General features: G+C 38.6%; 1 protein-coding gene across 3 annotated transcripts in view; it reads left to right on the forward strand.

The window, feature by feature from the left end:
• The window catches only part of phkb (phosphorylase kinase, beta), a 146,218-nt gene that overhangs the window by 28,703 nt on the left and 97,759 nt on the right, over positions 1 to 19,756 (forward strand). For all 3 annotated transcript variants that reach the window (XM_042484291.1, XM_042484283.1, XM_042484300.1), the window contains 4 exons: positions 573 to 672; positions 7,534 to 7,641; positions 8,550 to 8,630; positions 12,645 to 12,760. In XM_042484291.1, coding sequence (XP_042340225.1) covers positions 573 to 672; positions 7,534 to 7,641; positions 8,550 to 8,630; positions 12,645 to 12,760 — 405 coding nt within the window. The remainder of the gene's footprint in view (positions 1 to 572; positions 673 to 7,533; positions 7,642 to 8,549; positions 8,631 to 12,644; positions 12,761 to 19,756) is intronic.

The following is a 19,756-nucleotide window of genomic DNA, read 5'->3' on the forward strand; positions in this document are numbered from 1 at the left end:
CTAAGAGGGGCAAGACTTCGGATCAAACAGTTGTAATAGCCATAGGCGGAAAATCCCCCTTTTGTATAATTTAATAACTCATTAAAATTAAAAAAAATATCATAAATACAAACACTTGAACAAACATCAGGGTAATAGGATGTTAGAGACTACCTTCAGTGACAAGAAAGCATCTTTGGAAAAAATTTATTTGGCGTCTACTACTACTTTTAGTTTGGCCTATGACCATTCACTAAAATGGAGTGGCGGGTTTTATGACCTATACTGCAGACAGACACCAGGGGGTGATTGAGATTGAAAAGCTACACTTTGGGGGAACTATCAAGTTGTCCATCTGTATATACAGTCTATGGTAGAAGCATTAAAGTCAGCATGTGAAATGGTTAAGTGTGACAACGTGGCGACGGTAAAAAGTCAGATGATGCGATGACTTCTGTGGGTAAAATGTTATGATGAAAAAGACCCAAGTTGGAATAAACCAGGACTATCCTTAAAAATCAAAGTTGTGTTCATTATGTATCATCCACTCTTTGTTTGTTCTTCCCTCATTCTCCATGCTACCCCCTCTATAGACGCATTGATGACGATATGGGGCGGACTCATGAACTAGAGCATTCTGCCATCAAGTGCATGAGAGGAATCCTCTACTGTTACATGAGACAGGCTGATAAGGTGAGTTTTTTTTTTTTTATTATTTTTTAGCCAGCCTCCACTCAGCTCCTGCTTTCACTCTGCATGTTTGCATAAAAGCACTCGGCAATTACACACCGAATTGTCAGATCAAAGGTGTATTTCTGAGCTGCTATTCATCAAAGCCTCTCAGAGCTGGAGCACTGGACACATCTGGTTCCTCTTTCATATCATAACAAATGACAATGAGAGCAGGTTGCTTTAGTCCTGAGGGCTTAATAACCCACAATCTGTTAATTGCCAAAGACTTTTGCTCCTCAGGGGAATATTTTATATTTCACGCCATGTCTGCAGGAAGCATGCGCAAGACTATGCTGTAAATGAACAAGACTAGGTGGAAACCTTGTGTGTGGCTGGACAGTTGTAGTTAATGTGCAAAGTTTTGGCTAAATTGTTACAGAGATAGTCAACGCTAGTTTCCTTAGAGTTCATTCCTTGATCAAATGTTCATATGCAGTTGTCTGCAGTGGACGCAGAAATATTTATGTTTAAAGTGTGCTAAAGTAACGTATCACATGGCATAGTTTAGATACTTTTTGGCACAAATAATTAAGGGCTGATTTTATTGAATACGTTCATCAATGTAATCATGTGTGTTTTATGCAGTGTGTTGTTCTGGATCACTTATTTAAAAATGTTTATTGGGTAATAATGTGAAACAGACCAGAGCTTCTGCATCCCATGACAGTTGTGAACATACCCCACGGCCTCAGATGTTGGTCTTACAGTAAACAGAGCAAGATAACTTTCCTGCCGCAGCTTCCAGCACAGGGGAGACTTTGTTTTGCCTCCAGGGCTGAGGTTGATGCTCACTGTGTTGAGCTGTTGCAGCATTTATTCATGGACAAATTGAAACATACAATATACATTTACTGGCTCTCGACAACTGTTAATTTCTTCTCTGCTTCTATCACTAAACCCTGTCTGCTCTGAGTGCGTCCGCCGTGTTACTCTGTGCAGCATGCATGGGAATGGATTCAAAATAAATTGCAATTAATCATAGAATTTCAGTAGTTAATCATGATTAATCACATTTTAATCACACTTTCAATTCAATTATTTTGCATTTTATAACAATTTTGAAGTCCATATTGACAAGTTATTTATTTTTTTTACCAGATTGTCTTGATGAGGAATCAAATAAAACCAAAATAAAGTCTATGTCTGTAAAGTGGAGACTCATGGGTACCCACAGAGCCCGTTTTCATTCAGATATCTTAAGGTTAGAGGTCAAGGGACCCTTGTTAAATATCCATGTTGTTTTTCCATCGCCAAAGTTTAGACTAACTTTGGAGCGTCATTTAGCCCTCTTCCTGAGAAGCTAGCAGCCTCTCAAAGACAGAAATGTCTTCCAGCTATTAACGCAATTAAAAAAAAAAAAACAAAACCTGCATTATGTACGAACCATAATTGCATTGCGATGAATGTGTTAATGCTGACAGCTCTAATTAAATTCCAACATATTTGAATAGAATAGAAGAGAATTTGCTAAATAAGGCTTTTGTTGTTTTTTTTTTTTTAAATAAATAAAGTCATATATAAATAAAGTCATATTGCTAAATCTAACAAGAAAGTACAACAATGTACACACTTGCCAGTAAAGCACAAGGCTACTCTTATAACATGTGTATCAAACTGTGTCAACGCCCCACAAATAAAGCATTAAAACAAACAATATATTGGAAAATATAAATTTATACAGAAAAATAGTGCCACTAAAATAACAGTATTTTACAGCTCCCTCTAAATTTCTCATATGAGGATTTCTTGGTCAGGATTTGTGGACAAAAGAGGTGTTTGGATCACTCACTTAGTGTATCAGAGACAGTGAAGAGAGGACTGGTTCTTTATGTTAGCCGTTCCATGTTGTTTGCCTGTAACTAGTAAGCTGCTTGCAAATCAAATTAGAATTTACCTCTCTAAGAGTCATTCAGAAACAGTTTGTTTGCAAATCTAACAGACTTTCACTTTTATAGGGCTAATCCCTATTTGCTGTGGTTGAGCCAAAATTGGCAAAATGCACAATTTTATGAAACCTAAACAAAACCAGATATGTCCTCTGTTATTTTAAACAACATTTTTAAACTGAGCAGCTGGCTGTGTCACTGTGTACGTGCACGTGAACAGTGTGTGCTTTTGAAAGCCATTCTGTTTCATCTTGCCTCGACCTTGACGACCTAATTTAGGGGAGAGCTTTCCTGTGTCTTAATTACAAAGCTGCGTTTACACAGTTAATTACACAGAGCAGTGTTCGTTACGGCCCCGTCTCCAACACTTACCAGGAACATGGCATTTTTAATGGAGACGTGACACAGGGCCACTGCTGGGCAAATATCACACAGCAGATACAGCAGCTGGGCCCCACTGTCTGTCTGCAGTGTGGTGTGAAGGTACAATTTTCTCATGTGAAACTTTTTGGATAAACAAATAGTAAAAGTAACTTAGGCAGCTGGTGATTTTTTGTTTGGAAACCTGCAAAGCATTTGGAGTCAGAAGATGTGAGGGTATATTGCCGTTATTTTCTTAGGCATCCAAAAGCATTGGATTTTGACGCTGGAGAGAGCGTACATGTTGTTACTGTAGGTGTAGCTCACTACAGCACTTTGTTAAGGCCGAGGAATGTCAAAATTGTTTAGATAGTCAAGGTTAAACTCAATATGTTGATGCGTTGAATGTTTTGCAGATGCCTTTAGTAGAACATTATGTTTGCAAAATTTAAATTTAGATTATTTTTAGGGGACAACAGTGGTCTAGTGGAGGGTATATGCAGGTATACAGGGTATACCCACTTTTTTTTTTTTTTTTTTCAAAATATGGTACAGTACATATACGGTATAAGCCATGAAGCCATTGAAATAAATTGTAAAATATACCCACTTCCTCCTTGGTAAACTATAGGTTATACCCATCCACTAACTCATAAACTACCACTACAACACTGGCCAAGAGGTTGCTAGACAGGAAAACTAAAACTCATTAACCAGCTAACATTAAGGCTACAAATAACAATTTTAAAGTCACTAGCTAATAACACTAGACCTTATTTAAGGAAAACACTTGTTCTGAATACATACATATCTATACCTTAAACAAGATGTCTCCAGACCCTCTCCCCGTTTCATCTATACAGTGGTACTTGTATCACACTCTGGTTGGAAGCTTTTCAAGCTGCTTTGCAGTGTCTAAACCTCTTTCACAACAATCATGTCACTTCAATGCAGGAGACTTAAAGATGCTGAGTTTAAAGCTGCTGTCATCAATATACTACATGTTGTGTGAAAGATTTTGTTTGCAGTGACTAACCCTAAGAAAATGATCACGACTCCACAGAATGTCCTCAGCTGTACGGAGCATTCTAGCACAGTTTTAATTGTACAGCTGTTGGCTCATTTTCAGTGCACTGATAGTGACATTTTTGGCTGCATCAGTTTTCAGCAACAAAAGCTAAACTTTAGCATTTATTAGTTGTCTCGAAAGGGCAATTTATGTTTGCAGCAAGACAGGGACACAAGATGATAAAATACAAGCACGAAAAGTCCATTTAAGACATTTATTTTGATTTCATACAAGCAAAAAATACCAAATTTTGGGCCATCAGTTACAAGCTTGTTCATAAAAATAAGTAAACCATTAAAGTAAGAGTTGGTAAAGACCAAAACAGAGCAAAAAAGAGGGTGAATATTGGACTTACATTCCTGAAAACACAACTCCAAATAATGCTATGTTGCTCTGTGGCTGCTGGCTGTGTAAAAGAAGTTGCTAACAAGTTTGACACATAAACTTTAGAAGCTGATATTATTTAATTGTTAATTGTTTTTTTTACTGTCTCCAAGATCACAGCAAATCAATTTTTGCTGGTTTAAACTAATAGATGAATAGAACTTTGTGTAAAAGTGTGGGGTGGTGTCCTATTTTTGCCTGCCTGCTTCTGAATTACTGCCGTCCGCTGACTTTATTTCTTTATCATGTCTTCTTTTTTCTTGAACAAATGTGGATATTTCTCCTCTTCAACCACAAAGAAGAAGGCATGGCCTGGTTACTGATAACATGCAAGACTTTGATGCTTGCGATTGACATGAAATATATGCACGTACAATTTCCTATTACTGGATGGGGCAGCAGAAATTGAAGTGTTTCACTAATGACGCTGGCGCAATGCAGCACTCGAAACAATAAGCTAGATCTGGGGCCTCTCAGAATATCCCAAGAGTAGAGCCACTTGACATTGCAGTTCTGCTGGAGCGAGAATCTGAGAGACCTCTACACAGAAGTAGGTTTTATCGAAACATAAACAGCAGTACCTATTGTTAGCTGCTTACAGAGGTAGCTCTTCTACCACCACACACACACAAACACACACACACACACAATCAGGTATTAGCCGCTGTGGGATGGCAGGAAGTGGAGCAGTTTGAGTAAAAGTGGGACAGAGGGTCTCCACTATGACCTGGCTAAGAGAGAAAGGAAGTGAGAGCGAGAGACAAAGGTGGGCAGAGGTAATGTGCCTTAGGAAAGAAGAAGAGAAAAAAAGGGGTAGTCTGAGAAAAGAGATAAAGACACAAAGAGCAAGAGGGACAACAAAGAAAAAAGGAGAGTGAATAATAGAAAGTACTGGGAAAAGAGAGGTAGAAGTGAGGCGAGGGAGCGCAGGAGGGCGAAGGAGAAAAATGGAGACAGCGAGGGAGGGCTCGATGATGGAGAGCACAGCAATAGAACTGGAGAGAAGAGAAACAAACGAGGTAAAAATGGGACAAAGGGCCAATTATTTATAACTCTGCACGACGGGGCTGGCGGCCCAGCTGTAATTTGGAGTGTAGTCGAGTCGATGCAGCAAACACACACACACAAAGCTGACAACAACTCACAGAACACAAAACACGACTAATATGTTGTTCAGGGTTTTTTATGTGTTTGTTGTAAACCAAGTCACAGTGCAGTTGCCCGAAATCCGACCCTTATCTGTTTCACGGTAGACTCTTATGTTGTACAATACATCTGGCAGGGTTATTGCTTATAGGACATATTGACTGTTCCACTTTATTGTTTTTGAGAAACAACACATTTTATAAGATATTTGTCACTAGAGTGTTTATGGATTCATGTATTCCTGCAGTTTGGGAACTTTGCTTTAATGTCATCCTCAGCAGTGACAACCCCATCAGAGGCACTTGTGCTAAAAGTTTGTATGGCTCACTGGAAATGGCTAGATGCAGTGAAGATAGTGTATACGTATGCTTGTTTCTGCTGAAATATTGCATTACAAATATTTGAATCTGCCTACATTTTTTGATTCTTTTGGCATTTTTTTACTGTATTTGTGTGGGTGTGATAGATCAAGTTGAAGAACTTAAAGGTATTGAAGTTATAGATAAATGAAAGTAGTTGAAGTGGCATTCCAAACTGCAGCATCCAGAGCTATTTAAAGTGGTAATACACATGTTTTTTCTTTTTACTTCATTATGAAGTAAATGTTGATTGCAAAGTGTAATGGCCATAAAATGATGACACCACTAGGGTTTAGAGTGATTCCTTTTCGGACTCACTTACAATATACAGTTCTGTCTGCCACTGGGTACGATCTCCAGGGAAAATGAAAACTGGACTTAAAGCACAAAGGAAGTACATCAACCATTGTTCAACCAAAACAGTAAGAGGATAGTGCTTTTCTGACTATTGGTAGCTATTGGTTGCTACTCTCACTTAAGAGTATCGGTCTAAGTTCTTTGTAGTTATAATTGACAGTAGTGGATATGGCAGACAGTGTGACAACTTCAGCAGCTGTGAAATATAAAAGGCATTTGTCCAGTGTTCTTGGTAGTTGCTAGGCTCTGAAGAAAATGGGAAGGCAATCTGATTGTCTGTCCAAGGTGCCAACAATAATACCACTTGGCAATGTTGGGGGTGGGTGTGGGGAGTTGTTGGTTGCACCAGGCGACAATCTCCAGGGAAAAAAAAAAAAAGGAATTTGCCAAAAACTGCAGTTTCTCAAATGGTCAATTGAGGCTGGCTCCAAAAGTGAGTCAATCCCCATAGACCCCCATATAAGAATGTCAAATTTTATGATGTTAACAACCCGGTGCAAAAATGGGTTTTGGTCTCTTTAGCTAATTTCCCCATTCATGACAGCTGTGCGAGAGGTGATTTTTATATAACTCATCTGTTTACATTTTATTTAGCCTTAAAATTACATGTCATTGAAGGCAGCTGGGCCACGTGAGTAACAGGTTCTCTGGAAGGCATTACTACAGTCCTCTTGTCCAAATATGGTCACTCCTGGCTCAAAAAAAAAAGAAAAAAAAAGGCAATGGCAATGACCAAAATGTATAACTCGAGGCCTAAAAACAGGAGTCCACAAACCAATTGGTCACTTCAGGGTGGCTGCGTTCATTACTTTTGTACAGATTGTGTGTTTTCTTTCCTTCTTTAAGTAGCACATAGATGCGCTGAAGTCAAGGTTTAAGTGAATAAGCTAAAATGAATTGTTAGTTGAAGTGCAACATCAAAAGAAAGGTGAATTGGCAGTTAAAATAGAAGCGCTTAAAGAATTTTAAGTGGCAGATGTAATGTAACAGGTGAAGGAGGTTGCTTCAACGTACAACTAAAGCAATACAACCACTGAGCATATCACATATTACAGCGGAGTAGAACAAAGTTCATTACCATGCATTTAATTCATACACAAGGTTTTCAAAGATGTGTTTTTGAATGTGTCCAAGGCTGCTGTCCTGGTGTGCTGTAAAATTCATGAGGAAATGAATGCCTCTCCGTCTCTCTGTCTCTGCTTACCCTTGACCTCTCTCTCTGTCATCCTGTCCTCTCTGTCTCTGTCTATCTCTTTGCCAGGTGGAGCAGTTTAAACAGGATCCCAGCCCCTCCAAGTGTCTGCACTCAGTGTTTCATGTAGACACTGGTGATGAGGTGTACTCCTACGGCGACTACCACCACCTGCAGGTCAACCAGCGAGCACACAGAAATGAGACAACCCTCATTTGAAAAAATTAATTGAAAATTAGTTTTACAAACGTGCATATACACAGTGTACGGGTGGGTTTTGGATAGGTGTTGCACTTTCTGTTAACCTCAATGAAATATCCGGACAGAACGATCTTGTCTGCAAAGGCTTACAGACAGGTTTTACTGCATGTTTTATTGACTGTACAGTCCCATACACTACTCTGGTATTATGTCTGTGGTCACAAATTGTATGTAGCAATACTGAAAATAATACCACTGGCTGTAGTCACCTCATTAACACTGAATGAACAATGGGATGTACTAATGAGCTAATCGATCTCAAGGTTTTGTTTTTGAGTGTAAAAGATGCCCATAAAAGTGTTTAATTTCTTCATCCCTCTGCTTGGCACTCATGTCCGGTTGGAAAATTGACTTGTCCTCAGAGGTGGATGTGCATTAAATTGGCACTAAAACAGCTTATTCGTCTGTCAATGGTATTGACAAAGGTCAATTTGGTGTGCAATGTTTGGATGGAGACTACACTTCGAGTGAGCGGTGGCTAATACATCAAGAGCACCAGATAGAAAATCAAAATTATTATGTTGTGACAAAAAAAACTCCATAAATCATCAAAACCTGAAAGATGTTAACCACTTTCTGTATATACATTTAGTCCTTGGCTGTGATTTCTTCTCCTGCAACTTTGCTGTGAAGTAAATTGCATTATTGATGATGCCAGTCCAATGCCAAAGGCCTAATAGCTAATATAAAGCTCCCTCCACACTATGGAGGAAACCAAAGACAGCTGTATTGACAAATTTGGAAATATCACACAGTGTAACAATGATGGTAATTTTTTCACTGGTATCTAATCCACTCTGTCCTTCCTTCTGTCATTGCTGCAGATCGATGCTGTTTCTCTGTTTCTGCTGTACCTGGTGGAGATGATCTGCTCCGGCCTGCAGATAATTTACAACACTGATGAGGTAAACAAGACACTAAAATGAGTGTTGAGGTGATCGATTCTGGACACTGGGGATTTACGTCCTGTCCTGTTTATTGGTTTGATATTTACTTGTTGATCTGCTAGCAGCAATCAGTATCCATCTTAAGTCCCAGAGAGTTAAAAATAACCTCTTTTCCCTATGTGGATAATTACATTGAGTAAGATACTTCTTCCTGTTCTCAGTGCAGCTGCCAATGTTAAAGTTACTGTATATATTTCAGACTGTTCAGAGCTCCTTGAATGAGTGTAAACCACTTAAACTGCATGCAATATAACCACTTGCATTATTTTTGACTACATTTTGTTCACTTGGAGTATTTTTTAGCCATGATTGTGTGGATGTAGGAATGGCAAGATCTGTCACGGTCTGTCAGCGGTCCATCACTTTGGTCTAGACTGAAGTACCTCACATACTGTGCATGAAGATATTCATGGTCCCAATAGGCTGAATCCTACTGGCATTGGTGATCCACCAGCAGGTCAACATTTTAATTTGTCCAATACTTTAGTTTATGACTACATGCCTGCAAAAAAATAACATTATCCCTATCAGCCTCAGCTTTTCGTAAAGGGGCAGTTCACCCCATAATGGAAAATACAAATTTCTCCTCTTTCCTGGAGTGCTATTTATCAGTATAGACAGTTTTCTTGTGAGTTGCCTAGTGTTGGAGATTTTGGCTGTACTGTCGTCCATCCAGTACAATAGAACTAGATGGCACTTGGCTTGTGGTGCTTAAAACATAAAAAAAAAAACTTTTGTAAAACTCAACAGCAACGTCTCTTTCCAGAAATTATGACTGAGTTACTCAAGATAATCCACAGACCTTGTGATGAGCAGTTTTGTGTAGGAACTATTTTTTTCTACTGAACGACAGCTGCCAACCATATCACAGCGCAGAAGGAAGTTTGCACCTACTGTTAGCTCAGCTGCCACTACTGAGCTAGGTCATTACAGCTCAGCTGAGGAGGACGCCATTAATGTGTATAGTCCGCACTTTCACAGGCATGAGCCTCTCATCCATGAGATGCATGCTTCTTCTATGCAGTGATACTGTTGGCAGGTGTAGTGCCGTCTAGTTGCACTATATTGGCAATAAGGCAGACAACTCCAAGGCTGATATCTTCAACACTCTGCACCTCACACCAAAACAATCTAGACGGATAGATCACTGCAGGCAAGATTAAAGAAAAATAGTGTATTTGGTTGTGGGTAGAATTGTCTTTTAAACTTAATTTTAGCATTTAGATGATGAAAATAGCATTAAATGCCTGTATTAGAATGCAAGCAGTGCTATTAGCATGCTGATAACAGCATTTAGTGCGACCAGCTACAGCTAGTATCAAGCACAGCGTCACAGAGCTGCCAGCATACCTGTCAACGTTTAGTCTTTTTTTTTCTCTGTACATGAGTTGACAGCTTATGTCTTCAAGTACTCTCAATCCAGTCTATATATATATATATACACAGCATTGTTGAAGCATGTCCAAATTGCATTCTGACCTTTACGAGAAACATTTTTTTTCCCTTTGTGAGTCTGCAGCCTGCACATAAAAATCCTTATAGTGAAAATGTATCACTGAAAAATAGTTTATTTTAAAACCAATTGTGGGACCTAATGAGATTCATAAGTCTTAAATTATATGATGCTACCTTCTGAAGATCCAAGAAGATGCTATAAAGTAAGAGCAAGGGATTTCTAAAAGCAGTTAGATGTATCCTAAATCCCCTACAGATATCCTAGAGCCGACACAAATGCAGGATCAGGGGACAGTATCTCACTTTTATAGCTCGGCTCACATTTATATTTTTGCTGAGCCGCTCAATTGACTTTCAACAGGGAAACGTTTAGATGATTTCATTGCGGAGGCTTTAATGTCCTCCTGGGAGTCGAACCACTAACGTCTTATTTGGCAGTGCGCCAACCCGGAGTATTACGGAAAAATCTGCTTTGAGTAGTTTCCTTCAGAGTGTGATGTATATGTCAGGTGTCATTTTCTTTATGTTTGACTCTTAATAAAACAACAACGGAACTTGGCTGTTAAGTTTACACACTGTGCTGTTTATTACGCGGGCCCCGAGGAGCAGTTGGAACTTCATTAATTCTGTTAGTTTTTATAGTCTGCTCATTCACAGCTTTACTTACTGCCACGGAGCGGTGAAATTTGTGCCGCTGGTGAAGGAACCCATTTGTGTACTAGATTGGGCTTATCTTAAAAAAGTAAGGGCATGGTAAAACATTTTGCCACTAACCAATTAGTGTGTGCAGTCTTCACTTTGTTTACAGAAAACCCTTCCTAATAACCTCTCATTTTTCTCTATTTTTTCGCTCCTGATGGCAAACAAATTGACAAAGCACCTTTTTTTTCATGAGGGCAGTCCTGTTTGTGCAGCAGCCTAATTTGCATGTTTAAACACTGCTTATTAGTTTGCATAATTCAGACTGAGGCGGCCCACCATCCCTCTGTTATCAGATCCAGAGAGCAAAAGGACTTCTCACTTAACACTGGTTGAAAGGCGTTTCATTTGAACTAATCACACTGTTACAGTATCATTTATTACTTTGTTGTTTGCTGTCACTGCTTGTGAAGTTCGTTTGTGTTTACTTGACTGAGCTGGAAGCTGCATTGCAGTATTTTCTTGAGGTAGGAGGTATAGAAAGGCTGCTGCGTGTCCTCTGAGAAGATGCACTATCGACCTCCTTCCAGATGCCATTTTCAGTCTCATGCAGCATGAAATGGAGCGTCTCATTAGCCTGTGTCTGTTTTTTCACATTACTGTAGTACAGGTGTGTGCATTTTTGTGCCATGGGAGTACTTGTGTAAAAGCAGCAGCACATGTTATATGATTCTGCAAATGTGTGCAAACCACCTCTGAAGAACTGAAAAAAAAAAAGGCAGAACTGGCAGGGACCGTTGTCTAGTGGCCGGGAGAGACAGAGAGGCTTGTTTGGCCGATGGGCAGTAACATTCATTAAGATACCATTAAGATACTAAAAAGTTCCCCTCGTTAATCACTCCACTCATAAAACCCCAAATAAGAAGAGCGGTGAACCTTTCTCTCTTTCGCCTGCGTCGCTCCCTCTCTCCCTGCCCTCCTTTGCAGAATGGCCTATTTAAGTCCTGCACAGGTTGTATCTGCTTCTCTCTATCTTTCACTCCCTCATCTCTCTCTTTTTCTCCCCCTCACTTTGTCATTTTAGATTAAATCTCCCATCAGTCAAGCACAAACACACACACACACATACACACGCACACACACGCTGCAGCTTTCAGCTCTTTTTAATGATTCAAGGCCTTTAAGTCATCAAACATTTTATGTCTCACTGTGTTAGCTTTTTTTCTAAATGTGAGTATTGATTTTGACATGTCTCTCATAGACGCAGGGTCTTTCTCCACACCCATTGTGGGGCAGATGATGGACACGAGAACCCCCTAACTCTGCTAATTACAACTTTAAAAAATGCAACATTTTGTTTGGAAATCAAGGACACTGCAGAAGAGTTTTCACCAGGGCGATGCGCTGATAATCTAAATAGTGCTTTAAAAAATGTTGTGGTACATGTCCATTCTGTGGCGTGTCATAGACAGTTGACAAGCCAATGAAGCTATATCATCACATACGGCCATAATTTACTACTTAATTATACCTTGTCTATAGCTGCGGGGACAGTTTGACCTTGAGCGTTGATGAGAAATCAGCTTTCTCGTCCACTTTACTGACCCGTATAATGAGACGGAGAGTTACACACTGTGCCCCAGATCAATATCAAAGGTCACTCATTATGGTATATGTATGTATGTGTGTTCAAAGCTATGTGTGCATGTGTAGCTGATGGTATGTGTTATTGTGTGTCTCATTATTTAAACATGTCTCCTACCTGCAGCCCACGAGTGCATGCATGCGTGTATCTGTGCTGTGATTGTGTATGCAGGTGTGTGTATTGCATCTATTCTCAAAGTGCCGCCCTGTGTTTGATGTGTTTTCTGTGTGCAGGTTTCCTTTATCCAGAACCTGGTGTTCTGTGTGGAAAGAGCCTACAGGGTGCCTGACTACGGCATGTGGGAGAGAGGCAGCAAATACAACAACGGCAGCACCGAGCTGCATTCCAGGTCAGCATCACAAAATAAATGTATGTAGTAGAATTAAACTGGGTTTTTTTTACAGGTTGTTGCTGAGGGGAACCGGCAAATGCTGCATCTAGTCTCTTTAAACACTTCTCAGATTTTTACAACACTTTACAAATGTTCTCTGCATTGCTGTCGCCAGATGTATCAGCGTAGTTTGTCATCCAGCAATGTATACAGAAGTCAATAGATAAAACTAAACCACAGGGAGAGTTTGACTGACATGAGTTTTATTTTCTGCTCAGTGCCTCTGGGAAGCACACTGCCACAAAAATGGATTCTTGATTTATATACATACAGAGCTTTATAGAATACACTGTGTCATGAGCCACTGTCATACTGTGATATGCATGTTAATATTTTATTGAATTCTGTCAAAAGTGTCTATTTTTATTGCACTTATTGTTGATAAATAAGTAACCTACTGAGCATATATCTAATACATTGTAACATGTCCATGCCACTGTATAAGTAGGCCTATTAGTAAGCTGACTACTCACATATGGTTTTACAAGTATATGTATTGTTTGTCATGCTCATTAAAAAGTAAGTGTATTATATATTGACATGCCACTTCAGGATATGATGCTTTCATTAGTTTGAATAAGCCACACATCCTCCACCAATAATGTGAAGGTTAAAAGTACAACTAACCGTAAAACTTCAAATATAAACCTGTCCTAATTAAATGCCCGGTCCCTTTCACTAGTCCAGTATGCCTACACATTTTGACAAATAGACAAATAAATGACAAGTAAATGCCTCAGTTAGAGGCCCGGTTACCATGCAGTTCATTTTAATAGAAGCTCCTGTTGGAATTAAGATTAGTTAGCTGCTTAGATCACACATTCAATTGTTTAAACTTTTGTCAATATAAATGTGCTACATGTATGTGCACCAAAGCAGAAGTAATAATGGCATAACAGGAGATGCAAAAAAGAGGTTTAAATATGCAATTTTTATTTTCCATTTTTGCTGAGCAGCACTTTTGTGTGAAAGGAATTAAAAGCCATATTGACACCTAGCTGTGGGCCTAGCTAAAATCTTTATTAATACAACTGTAAAGTAAGGTAATAAAACATTTAGCAACACATAAATTCTGCTAACTTTATGAGTTTGCTAACATTAGCTAGCTATGCTAATTTTGTCAGCGAACTAGCAAACTGACATTATCATTAGCTGAAAAGATGCAAGCTTTCAACCACATTAGCATAGCTAACAAACAGCACAAGTCATTTTCTGCTTAACTTTACCTTAAATGTCTTTTAAAGTTATAGTTCTATCGAACTATTAGCTTGTATTGTTAGCCTCAGTGTTATTGGTGGAGAGCCTGTGGCCTATTGAAACTAATAGAAGGATGATATGGTATCTGAGAGTGGCATTTAAACAAATAATACATTTATTTATTAACAAACAAGACATTTACACAGTAAACCAAATGTGATCAGTCACCTTATAATATGCCTATTTATACAGTCGAATGGACATGACACAATGTATAACATATACACTCAACAGATAAAACTACTTATTTATAAACAATAAGCATGATAAAACAATATGATGCGCAGTATGATAACCAAAGTTTGCAAATGTTATTTCGCTATGCTAAAGTGGTTAGCAAACTTATGTCCTTTCAGCTAACATTAGTTTTCTAAAGACATTAGCATAGCTAGCTATCATAAGCAAACTCATAAGGTTAGTACAAAATATTTGCTGCTTAATGTTACGTTACTTAACTTTGTAAGTTACAGTTATATCCAAATACCAGGTTGTATTGTTTATGTTGATGTCATTGATGGAGGCATTATGGCTTATCACACTAATGAACACATGCTGGCGTATCGTCTCTGGCGGGTTTGAGCAATTTCAAAGTTCCTCCTCCATGCTCGAGGATGGAAATGGTCCAGTGGAGGAGGTTGGCCTGCACCTGGAGCTCTTCACCTAGATCCCTCTCAATTCTGTAGCCAGTGCCAATGTAGAGTGTGTGTGGGTGCGTGTTAACAGGAGGGTTGAAACTTTCTTAAACTGAAAAATACAAGAGAGAAGAGAATAGTACACTAAAGCTGTTACGACGGATGAGACATTTGTCCATTCCACACTTGTTCGCCGTGTGTGACCATTTCTCAGCAGGCTTGTGCTAAAGGCCCACAGAGGACAAATACTTTTATTGAACTCAGTTCAGCATTGATAAAACCAGAACCTGCCTTTAATATTTTAATTAATGACAATATCAGAGGAGAGGAAATCTGCTTTGAGGTATGAGTCATTTTAATTTTGAATGCCTGCTTTAAAAGAAGGATTACATAAGTGAAATATTTGTTAAATACTAAACAGCCTTTTATCGGCTTTTTTCTGGCCTTCATTGTAACTGCTGAATGCCTCAAAGTTATTGTTATTAGTTTAGCACTATCTTTTATGTCTTTATGAAAGCTGGCTTCAGAAAATTTAATCAGGAAAATAAAAATTTATTTCAGCTGTACGACTTCTAGTTTGCATTCTACCTCTGACAACCAGATCTGTTCAGGTGTAGCAGCAGGGAGACCAGATGGCGGACAACGGAGGTGTTTAGCCAGGGCGTTTTAGAATCACAGGCAGCCGCTTCGTCACAAGAGGTTATGTCAGTCCTGTTATGACTTTCTCGAAAAAGGACTCTGCTGGTTGAATAAATACATCTTTTGAAAAAAACAAAACAACTTAAACCTTCAGAATCTTCAATGAACTGGCTTGATTTCTTTCAAAAATATGGAGAGAATGCAATGAGCACCTTAATAACAATTGACTCAAATATTAGCAAGATATTAGTAAGAAGTTACAAAAATGAAACAAAAATTTCTTCTTGTTATTTATATATATTACTTTTTTTCTTCCTTTTTAAATTTTTATTTCCGGTAGTTTCCTGTTTTGTATGTGAAAAGTGAAAAATACAAAACAAAAAAGTGCTAAAATAAAAAAAAATTCTGTCACCTTTTAATAATTGCTTGCAATTTTGCAGGACATTTTATGGCAAGCTGCTGATTGCCTTTTGTTGAAAGAATTCAACCCTATTTGCTCCATTTTCAAAGGTTCTACTTGTAAAAGGTGTCTGAACACAGCACAAGAAAACTGATGATTCAGATTTCAAATGGTTAACATAGTAACGTCCTTGGCCAGTAAACTCACACTGCAGTGAGTTTTTGTTACGCCCTCTTAACTGACTTATCATCCAAGGTCGAACGGGCCTCCCTCTCCTCCCTCTGTGTCTTGATAAAGATCCCCAATTTCTGCCATTGCTTATCTCCGAAAAGCATGTTTTTTTTTCTCTTTCTCCAACAATCCAAGGCTATTGGCAGCATCTTGCCAAGATATCCTCAAGAAAAAGATAACAGATTCGATGTAGTGAAGAAGCCCTGTGTTGTCGCGCTTCTTGTATTTCCTCCCCTCGAGGTCACGCTTTGGATTTCCACAATTAGCGAGCGAGCTTATACATGTCGTTGCGTAATACCCATTAACATGCTGTGTGCAAACAGTCAACTCTGGCAGGGGTGGTTTCAAAATGCTTCTATGTAAACAAGATCTGTGTAAATGATCAAATTGAGCAGTCGTTTCTACTCCCAGAGTGCCAATGGGCAGAGAGAGGCTCGGTGGAAATGAACAGCAGAGGATGTGTTCATTTTGGCAGAGTATTCATTTGTCCATATCAAATCAAATGATTGCTTCTGCCTCATGTTTATCATCACACCCAGTCAAACGGTTCGGCTAGAGTGTTTTATTTAAAGTGTCATGTCTAATCTTGTAAGCAGCTGGTTTATTTGAAATATCTCAACTTATGTGATAAACACATTTTTAAAGATATAAAAACAGGACCAAAGTTCATGAATATTTCAACATATTTGTCAAATTTTCATTCATTTTACAACAGCCAAAATGTAAATCATCATCTGAATGTATCCTGTCTGTATTTAAATTATTGTCATATTTAGACCTTAAAGCTACTCTAAGCAATAATTTCACTCTAATTTTAAATTTGTAATTATGATAATAATAAATATAGTTTTTTCCAAACTTTTTTCTTTTTTCCCTAGCCTTTTTAAAAATACTTTTCTGAATCTACTTTTTTTCTTACAATTTTTTTTCATAATTTCTGGTTGCTCATTGCTTTTTTTCTCCCCTTGTTTTTGAATGAATCACACCAATTTACTTCGGTTTTTCAATGGTTAAAAACTTGTGAAAACCATCTGAAAGCAGCACAATAAAAGTAATGTTGCTACAGGTTTCAAAGCGCTAAGCCAATTAGACAAAGTGGCTAAACTGCGGAAGATCTGGGAAATTTTGTACCTGGAAATTGAACTGTTTTGGTGTCAAGCCCCACAGAGCAACTCTCATAGGACTGCACAGGGCCATGCCTGCACCATTGTATGCAGCTGACTTCATACCTCCATGGTGTAAATTAATTTACATGTTCATCATATGAATTTTTTGAGGTAATAATATGTCAGTATAATGTTGTCTTAACAGCTTGTTTTTCTGTCACTAACTGGTCAAAAATATCAAATCATGCAGATTAATTACTTGAGTTTAAATAAATTCCACTTGTTCGCTTTTTCAAGCACTCAAAACCATATTCCATTTTGCTCATTTCTAAGTGGAGTTTGTTAACTTGTCATGTAGATGGTTCATTTGTCATCACATGTCCTCCATATGAAACTTTGGTCTCAATAAGGTGATCAAATTTTGATGTCAGTGGGTGCCATAATATCTACTGTCAAGGATATTGATTCCTTTGGTATACATTTTTCGTCACATGGTTCACAATTCCAAAATAAACTCCAGTATATATATGAAGAAGCATATGAGGCAGTTAACCCAGCATGACTTCAACTGGAAAATGCTGCTGTGTGTAAACACATTTACAGTATGAACAACGGAGTGCTGTTGTACAGTTCACAGTGTGAGCTCGACAGTCTACAGCAACATTTTCATCACACAAATCTTTATCTCAAACTGTCAGGTGAAACTGTTGCATCATGCTGCTGTTATGAGCCTGTTTCCTGGTATCACTTTTTAACCTTCCGTTTCCCCACCAAGCATCATACCTCCTCTACTTCTGCTGTGAAGTGCTGACAGCCTTGCTGACCGGCACTGGCCTTTTTTTTTTTTTTTTTGTGTGTGTGTGTGTGTGTGTGTGTGTGTGTGTTTCACAGAACTAGTTTCAGCAGAGCTCTTTTCTGGACTGAATTAGCCAGCCGTCATCTGTATTTTAAGCATCGATTCCGCCTTCACTAATGGTATTGAATGCGTTTTGATATGTCAGCAGATCTACTGCCAGTCATCACCAAGTTCCCCTGCAATTTTATGTTTTTCTCCCCGCTCCTTTTCTTTTCTTGGGAAACTTGGCCGGGTAGAAAGGGAAACAAAATGACAGTGAAATTGATTCACATTAAGTCTGCATCACAATCACAGTAGCCAGCCAGTGTGAAATTTAGTATAAGGTTTTTATTAAAGAGATCCATTATCTACAGTAGACTACAATCTCAGGGCCCTTCAACTTTATTGAATCCTAACAGATAGCTGTTTAAGATTCAGAGCCTTTCTGAATGTTTTTTTTTTTTTTGATCTTCTGGAAATTGAAAGACACTTACGGTCCCTATCACAGCTTTTATTGTCACTCTCATGAAATGTGAGATACTCCTACAAATTTTCACCACCAATGAGTAAGTTTACATGCACAAAATATTCCTTGTCCCCCCTTATTCCGAAAAAGACAATTTTCCTACTAAACTGTGTTCGTGTCTAATGAAAATGAATATTTAACTAACACTCCCATTTACATGCAGTCGTGCCTACTCCTGATTTTGTGTCCAACATGTTTATCACAAAATATGGACAGCTGGAGCTGCTTGTCGTTTTGCTTTTTTTGCACTTAAATAGGATTTTTTCACAGTTTCCCACCTGTGGCGGACTCTCTTTCCTTCCTTCGCCTTCTTGAGAAAGTCGGTGCTGCGATATTTGCGCATATCCAAAAACCGGTTGATATCCAAGTCTTTTAATCAAACTGTTGGCAAGTTGGTTTGTGTACAATGTATCCATGACAATGCACAGAGCTGACTGTAAACAGATGAAAGGCTGTGTGTCGCAAACTGCGGTGATACATCCCCCTGATTGAGACTAAACACCGGGGAAGAGCCTCACAAAAATTTTAAAAAGTGGCCAAAAGTGGAATTACATCGTCATGTGAGGCTATGGAGTGCAGATATACTAGTACAGTAGATACATTTTTTTTAGGGGGTTAACCAAAACCTCCACAAAATGATTAATTTCACTATCAAGATTTAATCAATTTAGTTCTAGTTCTAGTTAGAGCCACAATATTAAATTATTTGGTTGCCATTCAAGCTAATGAGGTCCTCAACCAGAAGTCAGCTGCTCTGGCGGGAGAAGTTAGCAGCTTGGACACAATGTGCATGCTCTATGGGCCCGGTAACAGGGAAGAGCCCGGTACTTTCATATCACAAAAATAGAGTTTTGTTGTTTGTTTTTTTGCCTCATGTGCTACTGAGCAGCTCTCATTGGAATAAACGGGGCCACGCCTCCATTGCTGTAAAGGTTTTCTTAATATATCCATTGTTGAGAGACACGTTCCAAATTGACTGCATACATGCCCATAAAACATGAATAATTCTGGCGTATTTTCATTGGAAAATGCTGAATTTGGAAAACAGCCTGATTCAGAATATTTAAACAGAATATGCTGTTTATATGATTGCATCAAATTCAGGATATTGTCATCTTTGCAGAAAGATAAAATAAGATAAGTTTTGTCCTTCGAACCTGCTACATTCTTTTGGAGTTGAAGGATGAAAAGTTGAGGAGTCTCACAGCCTGGGAAATGAAGCTGTACCTTAGTCTGGTGGTGTAGCAGCAGATACTTCTGTATCTTTTTCCAGATGGCAGCCGTATGAACAGGCTTGTGGCTGGGGTGGCTGCTGTCTTTCAGTATCT

This window comes from Plectropomus leopardus, chromosome 1 (genome assembly GCF_008729295.1).
Source record: "Plectropomus leopardus isolate mb chromosome 1, YSFRI_Pleo_2.0, whole genome shotgun sequence".
Lineage (NCBI taxonomy): Eukaryota > Metazoa > Chordata > Actinopteri > Perciformes > Serranidae > Plectropomus > Plectropomus leopardus.